This window comes from Vulpes lagopus, chromosome 1, assembly GCF_018345385.1.
Source record: "Vulpes lagopus strain Blue_001 chromosome 1, ASM1834538v1, whole genome shotgun sequence".
Taxonomy (NCBI): Eukaryota; Metazoa; Chordata; class Mammalia; order Carnivora; family Canidae; genus Vulpes; species Vulpes lagopus.
The window spans coordinates 184,181,042-184,200,532 of NC_054824.1; the positions used below are offsets into that span (position 1 = coordinate 184,181,042).

Consider the following 19,491-nt stretch of genomic DNA (forward strand, 5'->3'; position numbering starts at 1 on the left):
ACAATCCCCTCCAGTCCCCTCCAGCCCCCTCCAGCCCCCCGCAGCCCCCGGCAGGCCCCGCCACAATCCCCTCCAGCCCCCTCCAGCCCCCTGCAGCCCTCCGCATCCTCCCGCAGCCTCCACAGACCCCCGCAGTCCCCTCCAGCCCCCCGCAGCCCTCCCGCAGACCCTGCCGCAGCCCCCTCCAGCCCCCTGCAGCCCTCCGCAGCTCCCCCCGCAGTCCTCTCCAGCCCCCCGCAGCCCCCGGCAGGCCCCGCCGCAGTCCCCTGCAGCCCTCCGCAGACCCCCGCAGCCCCCTCCAGCCCCCCGTAGCCCCCGGCAGGCCCCGCCACAATCCCCTCCAGCCCCCTCCAGGCCCCTGCAGCCCTCCGCAGCCCCCCGCAGTCCCCTCCAGCCCCCTACAGCCCTCCGCAGGCCTCCGCAGCCCCCCGCAGTCCTCTCCAGCCCCCCGCAGCCCCCGGCAGGCCCCGCCACAATCCCCTCCAGCCCCCTCCAGCCCCCTCCAGCCCCCTGCAGCCCTCCGCAGCCCCCCGCAGCTTCTACAGCCCCCGCAGCCCCCCGTGGGCCCCCACCCGCGTGGTCAGCTGCCGTCTCCCGGGGGGGCTCCCCGTGGCCACCCGCCACCGCCGCCGCGCAGCCCGCCGGTGACCGCCCCAGAACGCGGCTGGCGCGCCTGGCATTCCAGCGCCCGGGGCGGCCGTGGGGGCCACCTGGGGCGGGCGGTGGGGCGGGCGGTGGCAGCGGGTGGGCGGTTGTGAAACCCGTGGGGTGGGGGCAGGTGCTCTCCTGTGACCCCGTCCGGAACACGAGGCTCCCGGGCAGCCAACCCGGCCTCAAAATGGAAGCCGCTGGCCTTGGGCCCGCAGGATGGGCCCGGGATGCAGGCGCGCGGGGCCCAGGCTGCAGGGCCCTGCGCTCACCTGACGCCGTAACTCACGGGCCGCCCGAGGGGCAGATGGATTTATGAGGCGCCTGCCAGGCCGCGCAGGCAGCGGGAGCAGCCAGCGAGGGGATTTCCCCAGACCTGGTGATAGAAGGGTCCCAGTTGGTTGCCGGCGGGGGCAGAGCCTCGGGCGCTGCTGGGCCGCCCGAGCTGGGGCAGAGCCAAGGCCCCACACATCCCTGGAAAGCCGCCCCCCGCCCCCCGGAGGCCGCTGCACATGGCTGAGCATCCCCAGGCTGGGGAGGCTGAGCCCCAGCCGCCGGGGGCCCTGGGGCCCGGGGACTCCCCGAAGGCCACCACCCGCACAGGTGGCAGGTTCCGCCCCGGGAGCTCGGTGACCCGGGAAGGGTGCAAGCAGGCACCCACCCACCCTGCCCTGTGTCCCGGAAGCCGGCTTTGCCCGGTGTGACTCGCGGGACCCCATTTAGTGCCGCGGGTGGGGTTAGATGGCTGCGCCCAGCTCCCCTGCCAGAGACGGGCCGGGCACCGACGGGGCGGGCACGGTGGGAAGAGCGGCCTGCACCTCCCTCAGCCGTTCTATCTCTGTCCCCAGGAGATCAGCTGCGGCGCCCAGTAACGGAGGAGAGACCTGCACCATGGCAGGTGAGAGACGAGCTGACCCCCTCCCTGGCGCTTCCAATGGAGGGGGGGGCGAGGGAAGGAGACGGCTCAGAGATTTGCAGAACTCACCCATATCTTTGTTTTTTCCAGTCGTAACTGTGGGTTCTACCTTGTTTTCCTAAACGAAGCGTGCACAGCCCCCCGCGGAGCCCCTTCCCATTCTCCTTTCTCCAGCTTGACCGCCCTGACGCTGCCAGGCCCTGGAGCCCCCTGCCTACTGCCCAGGGGCTCCATTCACACTGCCTGATTCCACTAGAAAGTCGCAAAGCCCCGCTCACGGGCAGGAGCTCTGAGACACAATCCTGCCCAGTGGTGGGATAGTGAGGGGGGGGGCACATTCCTTGGGTGCATGTGCGTCAGGGCTCCATTGTGTTCAAGGGCCACCCTTGAGGAAGAGTAGGGAGGGCTCATCTCGCTTTCCCCCACCGTCTCCAGGGAAGCCCGCCAAGAAGTCTTCCCTTCATGGGGTGAGCATCCGGCAGCTGGTGGACGAGATCCCCGAAGGCTGCAGCACACCAGACTTCCAGCAGAAGCCCGTCCCCATGGCGCTGCAGGAGGGTGAGCCCCGGGAGGGCAGCTGCTGAGGGTGTCACAGCCTGCCCCCAGCCCCCACGCCCAGCACCAGGCCACACCGTGTCTCCCTCTGTTTGGGGGGTGCCTCCTGCGCGGGTCCCCAGAAGGGCCAGGGACCTGAGGGGCAGAACGGGCGTGGGGAGTGAAGACGTACTATGATATGCTGAAGCAAGAAAGATCCGGGAACCAGGGTGGGCGATGCGAACTGGGGAGCAGGAGAGGTGGTGGTGTTCCCTCACCCCCTCCTCTCTCCCGGCCTCCGAGCAGCCGCTGTAGACACTGTTAAAATGAGGTTCATTTGGGCCGCGTGAGAAAAGTGCCCAGGAAAGTAATGGGAGCAAAGGCCTCTGGGGGAAGGAGTGAGAATTGGGCATTCTTTCCCCATCACGGGTTCCTACAGCACCTTTCAGTTGACGTCATCCTGGTATAAAAGAAAGCACGGAGCCTTATTTTTCTAAGTCTGACTCTATGTCCCCACTCAACGAGGTCATGAGAGATTGTCTGTCATCACTGGGAAGGGCCCTTGGGTCTTAACTGCGCTGCTCCCAGTGGAGGGGTTGCTGGTGGGAGCCCAGCCTTCCATGCCTTCCATGCCAAAGATGGGGCTTGGGCTCTTTTGTGAGGCTGGAACCCTGTGTCTCAGGATCATCCCGCCTTGAGGGTAGACATGGGACCCCCCCCCCAAAGGTGCATCCCCTTCCCAGTCTTGGGAGAGTCCTTTAGACTCCTCCCTCACCCACTTGCAGAGAAACGCACCCGTCCACCCCAAGCCCTGCCTGCCTCTCCTTCCACCATGGGCAGTCCACCCGCATCTTGGCCTCAAGGAGCCCACACTCCGCGATGTAGAGGCCAGGCGGGGATTTGTCTTTGGGTGCTTGATAACTGCTGCTCGCCGCCTGGCATCGTACGAGTCCTTCAGTCAGGGCACCAGGGCCTGTCACCCTTCTTGGAACGGGCAGTTGGAATGCCGAGAGCCGCGAAAACAACACGTTAAAGCCTCAGTAAAGCACACGGTTGGGCCTGCCCAAGCCGCCAATCCTTTGACCGCCTTTTTCCTACCACAGGGAAAAATGCCATCCTTCGGGCCGTGGTGTGCGGGGAGCCCAGACCAGAGGTTCACTGGGAGAGCACCCAAGGGGCCCTCAGCAACTCTAGCAAGTACCAGATCTCGTCCGCCCCTGGCAGCAAGGAGCACGTGCTACAGGTCAGATCTGCAGCTCTCCCCTGACCCAGGTCTGCGTGTCTCTCCCTGTCCCCTTGAAGGTCCCCTTGGTGGCCTCCAACAGCCCAGAGCAGTAGGAGATGTTCCCAGTTGGGGTTGAGTGCACTCAGCGATGTCCTGTGGCTTCAGGTGCCCGAGCCAGGGGTGGGCCTAGCGGGCGTGCAGGTACCTCTGCTGACAACCTGACAGGTGGAGAGGCCGGAGCTTACGGACTCAAGCTCTGGAGTCTGACTTCTGGCATAGGAAGCCACCTTGGCCCTGGAGAGTTCCTTCCTTCTCCGTACTTCTGTTTCCTCATCTGTTACATGGGGGAGAACAACAGTACTCGCTTTACGGTGTCATGAATATGAGAAGTTTATGTAGAGTCCAGCCAGCGCCTGCGCTCTAGTGAGCGCTCCGTCCACGCTGGCCGGTTTGGCAATAGTTAGAGCTACCGGTCACTGAGCACCTACTATGTGCTGGGCCTGGTCCTCGGGCTAAACATTTGACAGAGATTATATGATTACTCCTGACCATCCACTTCTTTTCGAGGCATCATTACCCCCACCTTATAAGGAGCTAAGGTTCAGAGAGGTAGTTTCCCCGAGGTCCCCTAGCCCGTAACACATGGCAGATTGAGAGAGATTGTCTCTCATCTCTCGTGGATAGATAGTAACGTGGGCCACGAGGATATGCAGGCCCAGGCCCATCTGACCCGAAAAAGCCAGCTCTTTCTGCTACATCCCGTTGCCTCTGCTGTTGAAGAGCCCCCTCGTCCCCACGTTGTCCCGCTACCTGCCAATGGTACACCTGCTCTCTGTCATGATCCAGCTTTTTGTTTTGGGGTCTGACTTTCTTGACGAAGACCGTGAGCTCTACAAGGAGAAGGCTGCGTCTTACTCATCTGGATAAACCTCTCGCCGTGTTTTAGCAAGTGGAGGAAGGGGGGGTGCTAGTCCTGTTCCCCTGGCCTTGGCCCCCCTGCAGATCAACAAGCTGACGGGCGAGGACACCGACCTGTACCGCTGTACCGCAGTGAACGTGTACGGAGAGGCCACGTGCGCCACCAGGCTCCTGGTGATCGAAGGTGGGCTCGTCCCCCTGCCGTCCTCCTGTCTCATCGCTGCTTGGGGTGCTGACCCTGGCTTTCTCCTCAGAGAGCCCTCAGAGGCCCCAGAGGCTGGGCAGCCGGTGAGGTGAAAGGAGAGAGGGACAGCAAGGCTGCTGTCCTACCCGGTGCCAGGGCCCTTGGCTTCAGCCACTTACATGCCAACTCTGCATGTGGTTTAAAAGCCGCACACTCAGCAGATGCCCCGCTGCAGATGCTCTGAATGATATTCTCTTAACCCCGTGGAATGAGGGCAGGACCTGGAGCTTGGTTTCTGGTCCTGAACCTTCTGCTAACTGCTTCAGTGGCTTCGTTTTCTTCTCTGGGTCCCGGTTTCTCCAAGGTACAAAGGATACTTGGTACAGGCCCCCGTGGGAGGGGGCAGACAGGTAGTAGGAAGGCCAGATCCTTTCCCAGACATGTGTGGGGCGGGGGGTTGTTTGTCTGTTTTGGCTTGCACCGTGTTTCCAGATTTTAAATTAATTGTTGACATGCGATAACGGGAAGGTACACGTCTCTTGAGAAAAGCAAATCTAGTCCTTCAATTGGTTATGCTTTTGCCCACGAGTAACAGAAAACCCTACTACGAATAGCCCAGGAAATAAAGACACTTGGTTATGTCACATGATAAGAGTCCTAGGTTGGAGTCCAAGGCTCAAGCTGCAGCTCAGGGCTGTCACGGGACAGCCAGGCTCTTCCTGTCGCACCGCGCTGCCACCTGAAGACGTTGGCTCGTAGCCTCATGGTCATAAGACGGCCGCTGCAGATCCAAACTGAATCCACCTGCAAAGGGGGGGGGGGAGAAGGGGAAATAGGTGGCCCCAGGTACATCTGGGCCTTTTACCAAGAAAGCAAAAGCTTTCCCAGAAACTCCTTGGAGACCTGCACTTACATCTCATTGGCCAGACCATGTCACACAGCCACTCCTGGTGGCAAGGGAAGCTGGGAAGGCAAGTACCAGCCAGCCACGGTCACGGTGCTCATTCTGCTACCCCCTGCCCTGCAGACCTGTCAGGGGGCCCCCTCCGCGTGCGATGATAACCAGGTCAGCTCCACCTTGGTCATGCTAGGGCTCTGGGTATCAAAGCCTGTGATGCACAGACCCTCTGCCCTGCTCATCACTCTTGCTGAGCTCTTGCCCTTGTGGACAGTCGGGCGGACCGGGCCCTGGCACTCCGCTGGTTCTCAGGAAGGCCATCAGCATGTCTCACTTCTCTCCCTATCTGTCCACATGAATTCCCTCCTCCTCCCGATGGTCCAGTTGGCTTTCGGAAGAGTCGGAAGAGGCACAAGGAAACCCAGGAGGGTAGGTGGAAGGGTTGCCAGACATCTTCTTGGGCTTGGGGAATGGGCTACTCCTCACCTGGGGCTCCCTACTTGACCAAGCCCCTACCAGCACCTTATGGATCATCACAGCTTGGTTGTCAGCCATGGACCACAGCTCCTCCGATTGCCCAGCCCATCCCCACTGCTGCAGAAAAGCCCTGCATTAGCCTGTTGGAATCCCACCTGGGCTTGGGGCCTCATTCCTGCTCTTTTTCTAGACTTCAAGAAGGAGCTGTTGGACTGCCGAAGTCTCCTGAAGAGGAGGTGGGTCTGGGCCTGTCCAGGAGTAGGGCTGAAGGGTCCCCAGCTACATCCATGAGCCAGCAGGGCTCAGCTCTCCCGTCCACCGGCTAGGAAGCTAGACTGCAGGTAGCCAAGGGGAAGAAGGAAGAGAGCTGACCTGGTGGTTCTGTTGCCTTTAAGCTCTATGTCCTTGAATTAATCATCTCTCCTCTCTGGGTGGAGATTTACTCATATGTAAAATGGGGTGCTCCACCGGGACGGTGATGTTTTTTTACAGTGTTAAACTAACAGAATAATCTGCACACCATCCTTCTCAAAAATCCACAATACAAGGTATTAGGAGCAGAGTTTCTCCTCTGGAAGTTTGCACTGTGGGGCAAAGGAGACCCCTGCCCATCTCTGGGTCCATCGTGTCCCAACAGTGGTCAGTCCCAGAGCCCAGACCCCCCGTCCCTTTCTTCTAGTGCAGAAGCTCCCCACAGCCTCTTTGGTGGGGGGGTGCCGGGCCCAAGGGACCAGCCCCTGGGGCTCCCCTGGCCTCTGACCTGCCCACCCTGCTCCCCAGGGCCCCGCCTCCCAAGAAGAAGGTGGACCTGCAGCAGGTGTGGCAGCTTCTGATGACAGCCGACCGCAAGGACTACGAGCGGATCTGCCTGAAGTACGGCATCGTGGACTTCCGGGGGATGCTGCGCAAGCTGCAGGAGATGCGCAAGGAGCACGAGGACAAGGTGGCAAAGGTACCCTCGCCCGGGCCGCAGCCCTGGAGCGCGGCCTAGCTCGGGGCCTGCCCTCGTCCAGCTCCCGGGCTGTGTGTGGCCGAGGACCCAGGCCCTCCAGTCAACGTTTTGGCTCTGAAATCTGGCTCGGATCCTTACTAACCCCTGGGGCATTGGGAAAGTTAGGGCCTCCCCATCTTGGTCTCCTTGTATGTAAAATGGGTGTTATCGTTGTACCTGCCTCTTAGGATTAGTGAGACGATGAACGAGAGAATGTACTTGAAGCGCTTAGCCTCGCGCCTGTCCCCTGGCAAGGGCTTCCCGTCAGCTGTCATCATCCCCAGGCCTTGGATACCTGTATTATTTCTAAAGGCTTCCAGCGGAGGGGATCTCACAGTTGCCCGCTTATCCCAGTGTCCTAGAAACTGTATAGGAAGTTCCTTCCCGGGTCTAACCTAACTAGTCTAATTTGTCTAATTAGTCTAATTTGTCTTCTGGAGATGCAAAACAACGAGTGTTCATCATCTTGAAAATAGTATCTTACCACCTTGAAGGTGGCTCATCCAACGTCCCGGGACTCAGTTTTCTGTCCTCCGAGCTTTCTCACTGCCTTAACATAGGGCTTTGCGCACTTTAGGGGCTCAACTAATTTTTGTTGGCTGGAACAGCGTATGAACAGAAAGGCCCTGCCATGTTCTCAGAGAACCCGGACACCTGGGGCTCTTTCCCACTTGGCTTCCTGACCTGATGTCTCATCTTGGAAAATTTCTTCCCACCTGTATAATGGGCAAATGCATGCTTGAGTGGGACCTGGGGACCTGGGCTCTGAGGGTTTGGGGTGCCCCGAAGAGAGAGCTCAAAGAGCCCCCCGGTGGGGTTGTCTTCCCTAGTACGTTAATGCCGTCTCCAACCTGAGACACATCAGGGTCAGCAAGGAGGGCGTGGCAACATTCGATCTGGAGCTGGATCTCAAGTATTCCGGGAGCAACATTTACCTGTGTAAGGTGAGGCAGGAGGAGTCATTGAGGAGGGAGGGATCGGGGTGCAGGGACGCTGCAGGGATGCTGCAGGTCCCGGGGTTGTCGGGGGGAGCTGTGGGTCCTGTGGATTCCCCTCTGGGAGCAACTCAAATACACCCATGGTGAGTCCTGTGTCCCCTGGAGTTCCTGGATGGAGTGAGGTCCAACTTGGTGTAGACATTTCAGAGTCCTCTCACCTCTCATGGAGCAACCAGGTTCTCTAGCCAGGTAGGGGGTGGGGGGCGGGGGGTGGGTGGGAGAAAGTGCACCCCCCCCCGCATCCGTTTCTTTGCCCTAGCTGGTCCTGCTGCCTGGCCTGGTCTTCCCCAATACCCACACGGCTAATCCCCTGACCACCCCGTGGTGACACTGCCAGTCCCCCAAGCCCCATCCTGCGTTCCGGACTCTGTATCCTCCTCTCTCTTTCCTTCCCCACCCCCTAATTCTATCCCTTTCTAATCTACGTTATTTTATCTGCTTGTGATATTTCTCATTTGTCTGTGTCCCTTGTAGAATTTTAGCTCCCTGGGGAGGGGGGTGGCAGGAATCTTTGTTTTAGTCCCTGATGTCCCCAAGTACCTAAAGCAGTGCCCGGCCCACAGTAGGCAACCGAGGGTTATTGCTCATCTCCAGCAAGTGGCAAATCTGTCCGGGCAGGGCTCTAGCTGACGTGGCGTGGGCGTGGATTACCGGGTCTCCTAGAGGCCCGAAGACACCTGATAGGGCACAACTCTCCTGTTCCCTCGACAATGAATGTGCTGGGGACCCGGGGCCCTTGGTGTTGCCTCCCTGCCCCCTTGGGAACCCCCCGGGGCTGCTTGGGTGGTTGCTCTATTCCGTCTGAGCTGAGGTCTCCCTCTCAGGTGTCTCTTGTGTGACACCTGCAGGTGATTTACTCCATGTAAGAGCCAGGGGCACTCCCAGGGCACGGATGCCTTCACGCACACTCCGTGCTCTCAAGGCCTCTGAGCCCTGCTCTCTGCCCCAGCCCCCGACCCCCTCCTCAGCCCCTGTGGGGTTCCAGCAATATGTTGTCTGGTGCCTGGGTCCGTGGGAGAAACCTGCCCGAGTGGGGTTGGGGCAGGAGGTGCCGGGGACCCATTGCAGCTCTGAACCCCCGTCTTCCTTTCTGGGTCTCAGGATGGTGAGATGGTCCCCTACAGCTTTGACAACCAGGCCAAGCACTCCCTGCGGCGGCTGGGGAAGCGCTACCAATTCCAGATCCGGGACCTGCACCTCGAGGATGCTGGCATTTACCAGGTCAAGGTGGAGGATGTGCAAATCTTCTCCACCGAACTGGATGCTAGCGGTGGGTGCCCCCTCCCCGCCCAGGGGAGAAGTTAGAGTGGGGATCCGTTAGGAGTGGGGCCCATGGGTGCCATGGCGGGGTGGAGCTAAACGTGATATGCACCCCCCCCCCCAAGACTGTAAGGGAGAGGAATGCACAGCCGGGCGCTTACAGTGAAATGATCTCTGCTTTCCCAAAGTCTTGGTCCGAGGTCGGTGCTCTCTTGGTGCTGAGCTGGGCTGCCCCAGTTCCAGCCCCAGCGTACAATGTCCCAGCCACGGCCCTTCGGAGCCACCAATCATGTCCACATTGGGTCCTTTCGGATGCAGACTCTCACCTCCCACACTCCCCAGCAAGAAGCTCCACCCAGGTGCTCGGGGGGCCGCGCGGACCCCTTCCCTCCCTGCCTCCCGTGCGCCCTCCCCACCTGGGTCCCGGCCCGTCCTCTCTCATTGAGCTCTGTCCCATTGCCGCAAGTGTTACCCCCACCCCAGAGCACTTGCCCGCTCCAGAGCCCTCCTGGGAGGACAGGCCGGGGAAGCAAGCTTTGAGCAGTCGGGATGTAAAGAACATGGTTCCAAATCAAGGTTGGGGAAGAAGGAGGGCATGAGATCTCCAGGCCTGGAACGCCCGCCCGGACGGGGCTTTGAGGGGCCGAGAAATGACGTGGGTCGAGGGGAGAGGGACAAGGGCTTTGGAGTCAGCCGTCCCGGGAGGGGGCCCTGACCGGGCTGCCCGTTGGTCGGGGCAGGCCGGGTTTCCTTACTTGGGGAAGGGAAGAGCATTACCTGTGTTGGCGGTGGTCAGAGGACCGAGGAGAGACGTGCGCGGCGCCGCGGCCGTCGGCGTGTTGGTTTCCTTCACGTCCCCGTCTCGGCCCCAGACATCATCTCTGGGTTTAGGATTAGAGACTTCCAGAGCTGAGGACAGGCTCACTGCTCATAACCTCACCATCACCTCCCGCTTTATGCTGGGAAGTGTCACCTGGGGGGGAGGTGGCCTGCCCAAGGTGGCACAGGAGGTTTGTGGCTGAGCCGGTCAGGACCTGGGCCTCTGAGCTCCCCGCCCCGCTGTGTCAGGTCACGCCGTGCCAGGCTGCCAAGCTGACGCCCCCGTTCCCGCTTCCCCGACAGCCATCCCCTCCAGAGTGGTGGTCCCGCTGGCTGAGGCCCACTGTGAAGAGCAGGGTGATGCTGTCTTCGAGTGCACTCTCTCCAGCCCCTGCCCCCACGCCGCCTGGAGCTTCCGGCACCGGCCGCTCCAGCCCAGCGACAGATACGAAGTGTCTGTGTCCCCCGACGAGCTGACCCACCGGCTGGTGGTAAGGGGAGTCCGTGTCTCAGACATGGGCCCCTACTCGCTGAGCACTGGGTTCCACGGCTCTAGCGCCTGGCTGGTGGTTGGAGGTGGTGAGTGGTTCATCCCTCTGTCTTTCCCTGTCGGTACCAAGGCAAGACTCAGGGCCGGGGCGGGGGGGGGGGGGGGGGCACGAAAGAGGCCAGGGCCAGGGGCTTCCTTGGGCCAGTCATTCGCTTGAGATGATTCTTCCCTCTGAGGATGAGAAAGGCTCCTGAGACCTGTCCCTGCCCCACTGCGATGCTGTCCTCCTCCGGGACGTGTGCTCCGCGGGGCTTCTGCGACTCCTCTGTGGGCGCAGATCCGAGGGCCTGAGGGTCCTGGCCAGGGCTTGGCCCAGGTTCAGTAGGACAAGAAGTCCCTGGGTCAGGCCAAAGAGCTCCCTCAAACCCCCCTGGGGATTTGGGCTCAAGGTGATCCCAGGCACCTGTAAAGTGGGCATTTGTAAGGCAGACGGTGGGGCACACAGACCTTTTAAAAATCATGCAACTGGTCACGGCGGTTTGATAACCTCGTGAGTTTTAGGTTATGTATTTTTCTCCAAAAGTACTTACGAGCCACATAGTGGGGCAGGGTGGTTGTGGGTACAGGGCTGGGGGAGGTGCTGATAGGATTCGTCTATCAGTGGGCTGGCACGCCCTGGCTTCCTTCTGAGATGGTCAGCTTTGCTCTACTGGGGAAACTAAGGGTCATGCAAAGCAGTTGGGGTCAGACAGGTGCCTTGGCCTGATTTAACGGGTCTTTTCTTTTGTCTCTCTATGGGGGCATTGACCTCTCACCAAAGCTGGAAAGGATAAAAGCCTTCTGACCACAAGGGCTGACCATCAGCGGCAAGCACGAGGGGCCCGGGCCTCAGAAGCAGGAGATTCCAGAAGCATCAGTGGCGAGGGAGGGGAACTCAGAGAGCAGGGTCCCCTGGAGGGCTACCTCAATGGGGCCGGACCTGCTTCTGGGCTGCCACTCACAGCTGGCCCCGAGACAGGTGGCCTCGGTGGACATGGCTACTCCCTGATAGGGAGTGATGGGACAGATGGCTCAGCCTGGGGCCCTGGGCAGGCCAGAAAGGGCTTTCTGGAAGCAGAGGGAGGCATGGCCACTCCCTCTGGGGAAAATCAGCTCCACGCAGAGGGAGGCTGGGGCCGAAGCCTTCCCGGGAGCCCCTATCTACAGGGAGAGGGCCTGGGATCAGGGTGGGGCCTCGTGGAAGGTCAACAGCAAGATCTTGGCAGAGACAGTGATGGGGACAGAGGCGGGAGGCTGGCAGGAGGCTGGGAGGCCGAGTCCAGGCACCCTCAGGTGGGAGGACTGCAGAGCAGCGGGGAAGGAAAGGAGTCCAGAGAGGACCATGGGAGTCCCCTGCACAGGCATGGCCAGGACCGACTCTGCAGTGCTCCTTTGGGACCTGGGAGAGGAGAGACAGCCCCGAGGGGATCCCGGTCTGGTCCTGGGGGCTCTTGGTCAGAAGAAGAAGTGATGGAGATTTTGCCTGCAGGGAGCCTGGGTGAGGTGGAGGGAGGGGGGGACCTGAGCAGGGAAAGACAGAGAGGAGCCACAAGGACAGTGTGGGGCAGTGGGACCGGCCCGGGGGGAGCTGGGGACAGCAGTGGGCCAGGTGGTCCTGGGGCCCGGGCGTATCCCGGAGAGAGAGCTTCTAGCTCCAAGATAGGCCCAGGCCCTGCGTCCTGGGGCCCTCGGGCAGGCAGAGGTGCTGATGATGGGGAAGCAGGGGGCTTGTGGGAGCCCGAGGAATCCCGAGGGCAGAGATCTGTAGGAAAGAACTCCCAGGAGCCCTCACAGCCTGGTAGCAGAAAGTTCTTCCTGGGACAAGGGGGGCCTGAGGCCAAAGCTGAGGAGTGGCTACAGGCAGCCGATCAAGGCCCAGGGAGGTCAGCGGGCGGGAGGGATGGCTACCAGAGCAGCCCTGTAGGCCCAGGAGGCCCCGGGGGCTGGGAAAGGGGCCTACAGGGGCTCGGGGGAAGGGAAGGCCAGGAGACAGCGGGGGGCTGGGGCGAGGCAGGGGGTGGCTCTGGAAGCTTCCAGTATTCCCAAGGCTGGCCAGCAGGGCAGCGGGGAGCAGCGGGTGCTGGAAGAATGGAGGCTGAGAGCACAGGTCCTTGGGATGACACAGGGGCCAGCCTCAGCAAAAGCGGGGCCCCCCACCGGCCTGGCATGTTGGGGTCTGGAGAAGGGCAAGGTGGGGTGGGTGGTGCCCAGGAGGCTGGACTGATGGGGTCTGGTCAGGGGGTGGATAGCAGAGGCCACAGGCCAGTTGGGTCTCCAAGCCTGGGGGCTCTGGGGGCTGGGGAGGCCCTAGGAGACCCCGGACTGAGAGGTCCAGGGGCAATGGGCTCTGGGCCAGATTTCTGGAACAGATCAGGGACGCCCAGAGGGAAAAGAGGTGAGACAGGCTATGATGAGGACAGCTTAGGGGGCCCAGGAGGGATGGAATCGAGGTTTGGCGACGGCTTCGGGTACGCTGGACGAACAGGCCCTGAAAACCGCGCTGGCTACGGCGGTGCCTCGGCCGTGTCGGGGGAAGTGGGATCTGCCGATGGCACGGGTCGTGGGGTTGCCTCTGGGGCACCTGGGGGAACAGAGTCTGAGGAAGGGGGTGGTTACAGGCATGGCTCGGGGGTGCCTGGCGGAACGTGGTCTGGAAAGAAAGACAGTGATGGGCCTGCAGTAAGAGGGTCGGGGAGGTTTGCTCGTCTCCAGAGTGGCTCAGGTGGCCCTGACAGAGGGCCCGCGGGTGACGCCGGGATGCCCGTGGAGGCCGAGGCTGCCTCCAGAGGCCCGGGGGAGGGCGGCCCCCGGGGAAGGCATCATTCCAGGGGTGGCCTAGGGAGTCCCGGCGCAGCGGGGTCTGCGGATGGAGGTGGCTATGGGGTCTCTGCAACAACGGAGGCCTTTGGGGAGGGACACGCGGAGGCAGAATCGGGGGTCTCTGGAAGAATAAGGCCTGGGAGTCAGCCTGGAGACTATGGAGACTTCAGAGCCTCAGGGGCCTCTGGAAAAGGAGGCCACGAGCATGGCTCTGGGGAAGCAGGAGCCACGGATCCGAGGTACCTGAAGGCCGGAGGCGACGGGAATGATGGGGTTGGGAGCAGGGACCTTGGCACTAGGGCCTCTGCCGCTGGAGCCGGTCATTGGGGTGGTACCAGGTTCCCCGGGGCACTCGCTCCTCGTGCTGGGGACGGTTCTGGGAGCCAGGGGCCTTATGGGTCTGCTGACACGCTAGGCTACGGCGGGCCAGGAATTCAAGGGCCTCAGCAAGTAGGAAGCGGAACAGCTTATAGAGGAGGGTCTAAAGGGCTTGGGTCTGGGGGGCTGGGGCCAGCGGGGGAGGCAGGCTTTAGAGACAGCTCAGGAGACCGTGGGGGAAGGGGTTCAGGCGCCGAGGTAGGTTATAAGGCTGGTATTGGGGTTTCTGGGGGAATGGGATCAGTAGACGAGGTAGACCATAGGAAGGCTTGGGGAACTCCAGAGAGAATGGGCTCAGGGGGGGAAGCAGGTCACAGGGATGGTTTGGGGGGTCCTGGGAGAACTGGGCCAGGGGGTGAAATAGGTGATAAGGATGGCTTGGGGGGTCTTGGGAGAATGGGGATGGGCGGTGAGGCAGGTTATGGGGATGGTTTGGGGGGTCCTGGGAGAATAGGGAAGGGGGGTAAGGCAGGTGATGGGGATGGTTTGGGGGGTCCTGGGAGAAGGGGGATGGGGGGTGAAGCAGGTTATGGAGATGGTTTCGGGGGTCCTGGGAGAATGGGGTCAGGGGGTGAGGCAGGTTATAAGGATGGTTTGGGGGGTCCTGGGAGAATGGGGATGGGGGGTGAAGCAGGTTATGGGGATGGTTTCGGGGGTCCTGGGAGAATGGGGTCAGGGGGTGAGGCAGATTATAAGGATGGTTTGGGGGGTCCTGGAAGAACGGGATCAGGGGATGAGGCAGGTTATGGGGATGGTTTGGGGGGTCCTGGGAGAATAGGGAAGGGGGGTGAGGCAGGTTATAAGGATAGTTTAGGGGGTCCTGGGAGAAGGGGGATGGGGGGTGAGGCAGGTGATGGGGATGGTTTGGGGGGTCCTGGGAGAAGGGGGATGGGGGGTGAAGCAAGTTATGGGGATGGTTTTGGGGGTCCTGGGAGAATGGGGATGGGGGGTGAAGCAGGTTATGGAGATGGTTTCGGGGCTCCTGGGAGAATGGGGTCAGGGGGTGAGGCAGGTTATAAGGATGGTTTGGGGGGTCCTGGGAGAATGGGGATGGGGGGTGAGGCAGGTTATAAGGATAGTTTGGGGGGTCCTGGGAGAATGGGGATGGGGGGTGAAGCAGGTTATGGGGATGGTTTCGGGGGTCCTGGGAGAATGGGGTCAGGGGGTGAAGCAGGTTATAAGGATGGTTTGGGGGATCCTGGGAGAATGGGGATGGGGGGTGAGGCAGGTTATAAGGATAGTTTGGGGGGTCCTGGGAGAATGGGGATGGGGGGTGAAGCAGGTTATGGGGATGGTTTCGGGGGTCCTGGGAGAGAGGGGGTGGCGGGTGAAGCAGGTTATAAAGATGGTTTGGAGGGTCCTGGGAGAATGGGGTCAGGGACTGAAGCCGGCTATGGAGATGGCATGGGGGGTCCTGGAAGAATGGGGATGGGCAGTGAGGGAGGTTCTAAGGATGGTTTGGGGGGTCCTGGGAGAATGGGGTCAGGGACTGAAGCCGGCTATGGGGATGGTATGGGGGGTCCTGGAAGAATGGGGATGGGCAGTGAGGGAGGTTATAAGGATGGTTTGGGGGGTCCTGGGAGAATGGGAGTAGAGGGTAAGGCAGGTTATGGGGATGGTTTGGGGGGTCCTGGGAGAATGGGGATGGGGGGTGAGTCAGGTTATAAGGATGGTTTGGGGGGTCCTGGGAGCATGGGGTCAGGGGCTGAGGTAGGCTATGGAGATGGTTTGGGGGGTTCTGGGAGAATGGGAGTAGGGGGTAAGGCAGGTTCTAAGGATGGTTTGGGGGGTCCTGGGAGAATGGGGATGGGGGGTGGGGCAGGTTATAAGGATGGTTTGGGGGGTCCTGGGAGCATGGGGTCAGGGGCTGAGGTAGGCTATGGAGATGGTTTGGGGGGTTCTGGGAGAATGGGGCCAGGGGCTGAAGCCGGCTATGGGGATGGTATGGGGGGTCCTGGGAGAATGGGGCCAGGGGCTGAAGCTGGCTATGGGGATGGTTTAGGGGGTCCTGGGAGAATTGGGTCAGAGGGAGCGGCAGGTTCTAAGGATGGTTTGGGGGGTCCTGGGAGAATGGGGATGGGCAGTGCGGCAGGTTATAAGGATGGTTTGAGGGGTCCTGGGAGAATGGGGTCAGGGACTGAAGCCGGCTATGGGGATGGTATGGGGGGTCCTGGGAGAACGGGGATGGGCAGTGAGGCAGGTTCTAAGGATGGTTTGGGGGGTCCTGGGAGAATGGGGTCAGGGGCTGAAGCCGGCTATGGGGATGGTATGGGGGGTCCTGGGAGAATGGGGATGGGCAGTGAGGCAGGTTATAAGGATGGTTTGGGGGGTCCTGGGAGAATGGGGTCAGGGGCTGAAGCCGGCTATGGGGATGGTATGGGGGGTCCTGGGAGAATGGGGATGGGCAGTGAGGCAGGTTCTAAGGATGGTTTGTGGGGTCCTGGGAGAATGGGGCCAGGGGCTGAAGCCGGCTATGGGGATGGTATGGGGGGTCCTGGGAGAATGGGGATGGGCAGTGAGGCAGGTTCTAAGGATGGTTTGGGGGGTCCTGGGAGAATGGGGTCAGGGACTGAAGCCGGCTATGGGGATGGTATGGGGGGTCCTGGGAGAATGGGGATGGGCAGTGAGGCAGGTTATAAGGATGGTTTCGGGGGTCCTGGGAGAATGGGGTCAGGGACTGAAGCCGGCTATGGAGATGGTATGGGGGGTCCTGGGAGAATGGGGATGGGCAGTGAGGCAGGTTCTAAGGATGGTTTGGGGAGTCCTGGGAGAATGGGGTCAGGGACTGAAGCCGGCTATGGGGATGGTATGGGGGGTCCTGGGAGAATGGGGATGGGCAGTGAGGCAGGTTATAAGGATGGTTTGGGGGGTCCTGGGAGAATGGGGTCAGGGACTGAAGCCAGGTATGGAGATGGTATGGGGGGTCCTGGGAGAATTGGGTCAGAGGGAGCGGCTGGTTCTAAGGATGGTTTGGGGGGTCCTGGGAGAATGGGGCCAGGGGCTGAAGCCGGCTATGGGGATGGTTTAGGGGGTCCTGGGAGAATTGGGTCAGAGGGAGCGGCAGGTTCTAAGGATGGTTTGGGGGGTCCTGGGAGAATGGGGCCAGGGGCTGAAGCCGGCTATGGGGATGGTATGGGGGGTCCTGGGAGAATGGGAATAAAGGGTGAGGCAGGTTCTAAGGATGGTTTGGGGGGTCCTGGGAGAATGGGGTCAGGGGCTGAAGCTGGCTATGGGGATGGTTTAGGGGGTCCTGGGAGAATGGGGATGGGGAGTGAGGCAGGTTATAAGGGTGGTTTGGCGGGTCCTGGGAGAATCGGGTCCGGGGGTGAGGCAGGTTATGGGGATGGCTTGGGGGATTCTCAGGTAATTGGGTCAGGGAGTGAAGCAGGCTATAGGGATGGTTTGGGGCCTGCTAGGGGACTGGGGTCAGGAAGTGAGGCAGATTATATGGGAGGCTCAGGAGGACCTGAAGAAATAGGGTCAGAAGGTGAGGTGGGTTACAGAGATGGGTCAGGGAAGTTCGGAGTAACAGGCACACAGGCTGGAGTGGGATATAAGGGTGGACCCAGAAGCCAGGAAGCCACAGGGCACGGGTCAAAGTACTGGACAGCATCAGAGGGGTCTGATGGTGGCACAAGCGCCAAGGATGGTTCAGAGAAGGCCAGAGGAATGGGGCCCGTGAAAGGGTCAGCACCCGGAATGGGCTCTAGGATGGCTGGAACGCCGGGCACTGCAGATGGCACAACATGCAGGGACAGCCCAAGGGGCCCAGACGTGCTGGGGGTTCAAGGAGGGCCACAGATTCTTTCAGATGGGCAGGACTCCAAGAAGGGTCTCGGGGGCTCCGGAACCTCAGGGGTTCCTGAGGCGGTGGGGGCTGTTGGCTCTGTGGGAAAATCAGGAGTCAGAGAGTGGCAAGGTGCTGCTGGGACCCCAGGATCTCGTGGGGACAGAGAGGCTCCCAGCAGGGAGGGCAGGTCTGCAGACAAGGCAGGTGGTTCGAGGGCTCCTGGGTTTCTCGACGGTCAGGGGGCAGTAGAGGGCGAGACCTGGGCAGGGGCAGCTGCTCTGGAATCTGGACATGAGCAGGACTTCGGGAAAGCAGGCCCAGGGACAGCAGACAGGGGTAGAGCAGCTGGCCCCAGGGGACTGGCACCTCAGGGGGAGGTGGGAGGCAGAGGGATGGGAGCGACACGGGGGGACTCAGTGGGTACAGGCCAGGTTCTGGACAGCAGCTGGATGCCTGGGGAAGGTTCTGCTGGTGGGCGAAGGGCAAGCCACACTGGGGTCCCAGGCGAGGAAGACCAGGGGTTGGGCCCAGGCAGCACAGGTGCCGGGAGTCAGGCCCCAGGCTCTAGAGCTTCCAGATCTCTGCAAGAGAAAGATGCCACTTTCAGCGGGATCCAGGAAGGGCCAGAGGGCTCCAGGGGCAGGAAAGGTGCTCTGGGCCAAGAAGGGGCTGCCGGGTGTCAAGGCCCACGGTTCCTGGATAGCAAAGGTTCAGGTCCTGGAAGGGGCAGGTCTACTGGCCCAGGGGACACAGGCGTCCTGGATAAGAGGGATTCTAGTGACAGGGAGAATGGCCTCCCCCGAAAACCTGGGGATCTAGGACCTCAGGGAGCCTGGAATGGCCTCGATGGTACTTTTGGCAGAAAGGACTCTATGGACAGGTCAGGGGGCGTCCAGAGCCTGGACTTTCAGCTAGACAAAGGACAAAGAGGAGATAGAGGGTCCCTGGGGCATCAGGGGTCCCTGGGGCATCACAGATCCTTTGGGGCTGAGAATGACAAGGCCCAGGGTCCTGGGGCTCTGGAGGGACATGAGGGATGGGGAGCAGGAGAGTCAGGCGGGTCCGACAGGAGGCCTGGCCAGCTCAGGAGCTGGTCTCAAAGAGAGACAGAGGTGGAGGCTGGAACAGCCAAGAGAAGGGGAGCAGAGGAGGCCAGAGGCCCGGGGCAGCCGCTGTGGGGAGAGGACAGAGAGAGCCGAGGAGTGACTCTGCCCGGAGACCGCAGCTGGGAGCCCCCGACTCACCTTGGCAGCAGGAGAGGTGGCCTGGAGGGCAGGTCAGACATCTCTGGCCAGGGGAGGGACGCCACCCTGAGTCCCAGATCCAGATCCAAGCCTGGCACTGGCGGTTTCTCCACGGAGGCCCGAGGTGGGTATCTCCCAGGGGAAAGGCTCCAGTCGGGGGAGTCGGGGGGACTGGGATGACTGGGTCGAGCAGCCTCGTCCTCCTTGTACAGGTGGGCGCCAGGCCGCGCGAGGCTCAGGGGTCTCTGGGTCTCGCAGAGGGCGGGGGGAGGGGGCCTTCATCCGCTCCGCACCCCGGGGTCCTCTGCACCAGCTGAAACCCTGCTGAGCAAATGGAGGGGCTGGTTCTGCGGGCAGGACGTGGGCGCTTCCCCGGGCACGGTGCAGGCCACGGTCTGGGGGGGCCCTGGGGAAGTCCCCGGACCCCACACTCCCTCTGTGTCTCCAGGCCCCCTGGGCCACTTCTCTCGGGGCCTGACTGACACGGAAGTGCAGCACGGGGCGCCTGCCGTGCTCTCCTGCACCCTCACCCGCGACCTGGGCCCCGGGGCCTGGTTTAAAGATGGAGTCAAGGTACTGCCCCCTGCCCTGCTCCCCGGGGTGCATGGGGGGCTGGGTGGGGAGAAGGGGGTCAGGGGTGGGGGAGGGGCTCGGGGTCGGGCCCTAAAGCAGCGAAGAGTAGGGGGTCGGGGCTTTGTGAGAAAGTTCTCGTCCTTCATTTTACTGAAGCCCCGACCGCGGGGGAAGCCTAAGTAGCCGGGGTAGGTGTGTAGCGGGTGTGCCCCCCACTCGCCCCCCAGCCCCCTCCTGTGCCCCCCATCAAAAATGCATGTCCTGTCCCAACACCTGTTGGAATCTACTG

At 61.7% G+C, this 19,491-nt stretch overlaps 1 protein-coding gene across 2 annotated transcripts in view; it reads left to right on the plus strand.

Moving 5' to 3' along the window:
- The window catches only part of IGFN1 (immunoglobulin like and fibronectin type III domain containing 1), a 32,162-nt gene that overhangs the window by 1,788 nt on the left and 10,883 nt on the right, over nucleotides 1–19,491 (plus strand). The window contains exons 2-14 of one of the 2 annotated variants that reach the window (XM_041762737.1): nucleotides 1,497–1,546; nucleotides 2,000–2,122; nucleotides 3,202–3,341; nucleotides 4,326–4,425; nucleotides 5,708–5,752; nucleotides 5,991–6,036; nucleotides 6,581–6,752; nucleotides 7,622–7,735; nucleotides 8,891–9,059; nucleotides 10,172–10,444; nucleotides 11,179–11,228; nucleotides 18,636–18,753; nucleotides 19,078–19,202. In XM_041762737.1, the coding sequence (XP_041618671.1) occupies nucleotides 1,540–1,546; nucleotides 2,000–2,122; nucleotides 3,202–3,341; nucleotides 4,326–4,425; nucleotides 5,708–5,752; nucleotides 5,991–6,036; nucleotides 6,581–6,752; nucleotides 7,622–7,735; nucleotides 8,891–9,059; nucleotides 10,172–10,444; nucleotides 11,179–11,228; nucleotides 18,636–18,753; nucleotides 19,078–19,202 (1,482 nt within the window). In that variant the 5' untranslated portion in view covers nucleotides 1,497–1,539. Of the gene's footprint in view, nucleotides 1–1,496; nucleotides 1,547–1,999; nucleotides 2,123–3,201; nucleotides 3,342–4,325; nucleotides 4,426–5,707; nucleotides 5,753–5,990; nucleotides 6,037–6,580; nucleotides 6,753–7,621; nucleotides 7,736–8,890; nucleotides 9,060–10,171; nucleotides 10,445–11,178; nucleotides 11,229–14,841; nucleotides 18,754–19,077; nucleotides 19,203–19,491 lie in introns of those variants that run through there. The other variant, XM_041762729.1, reaches the window with a different exon arrangement.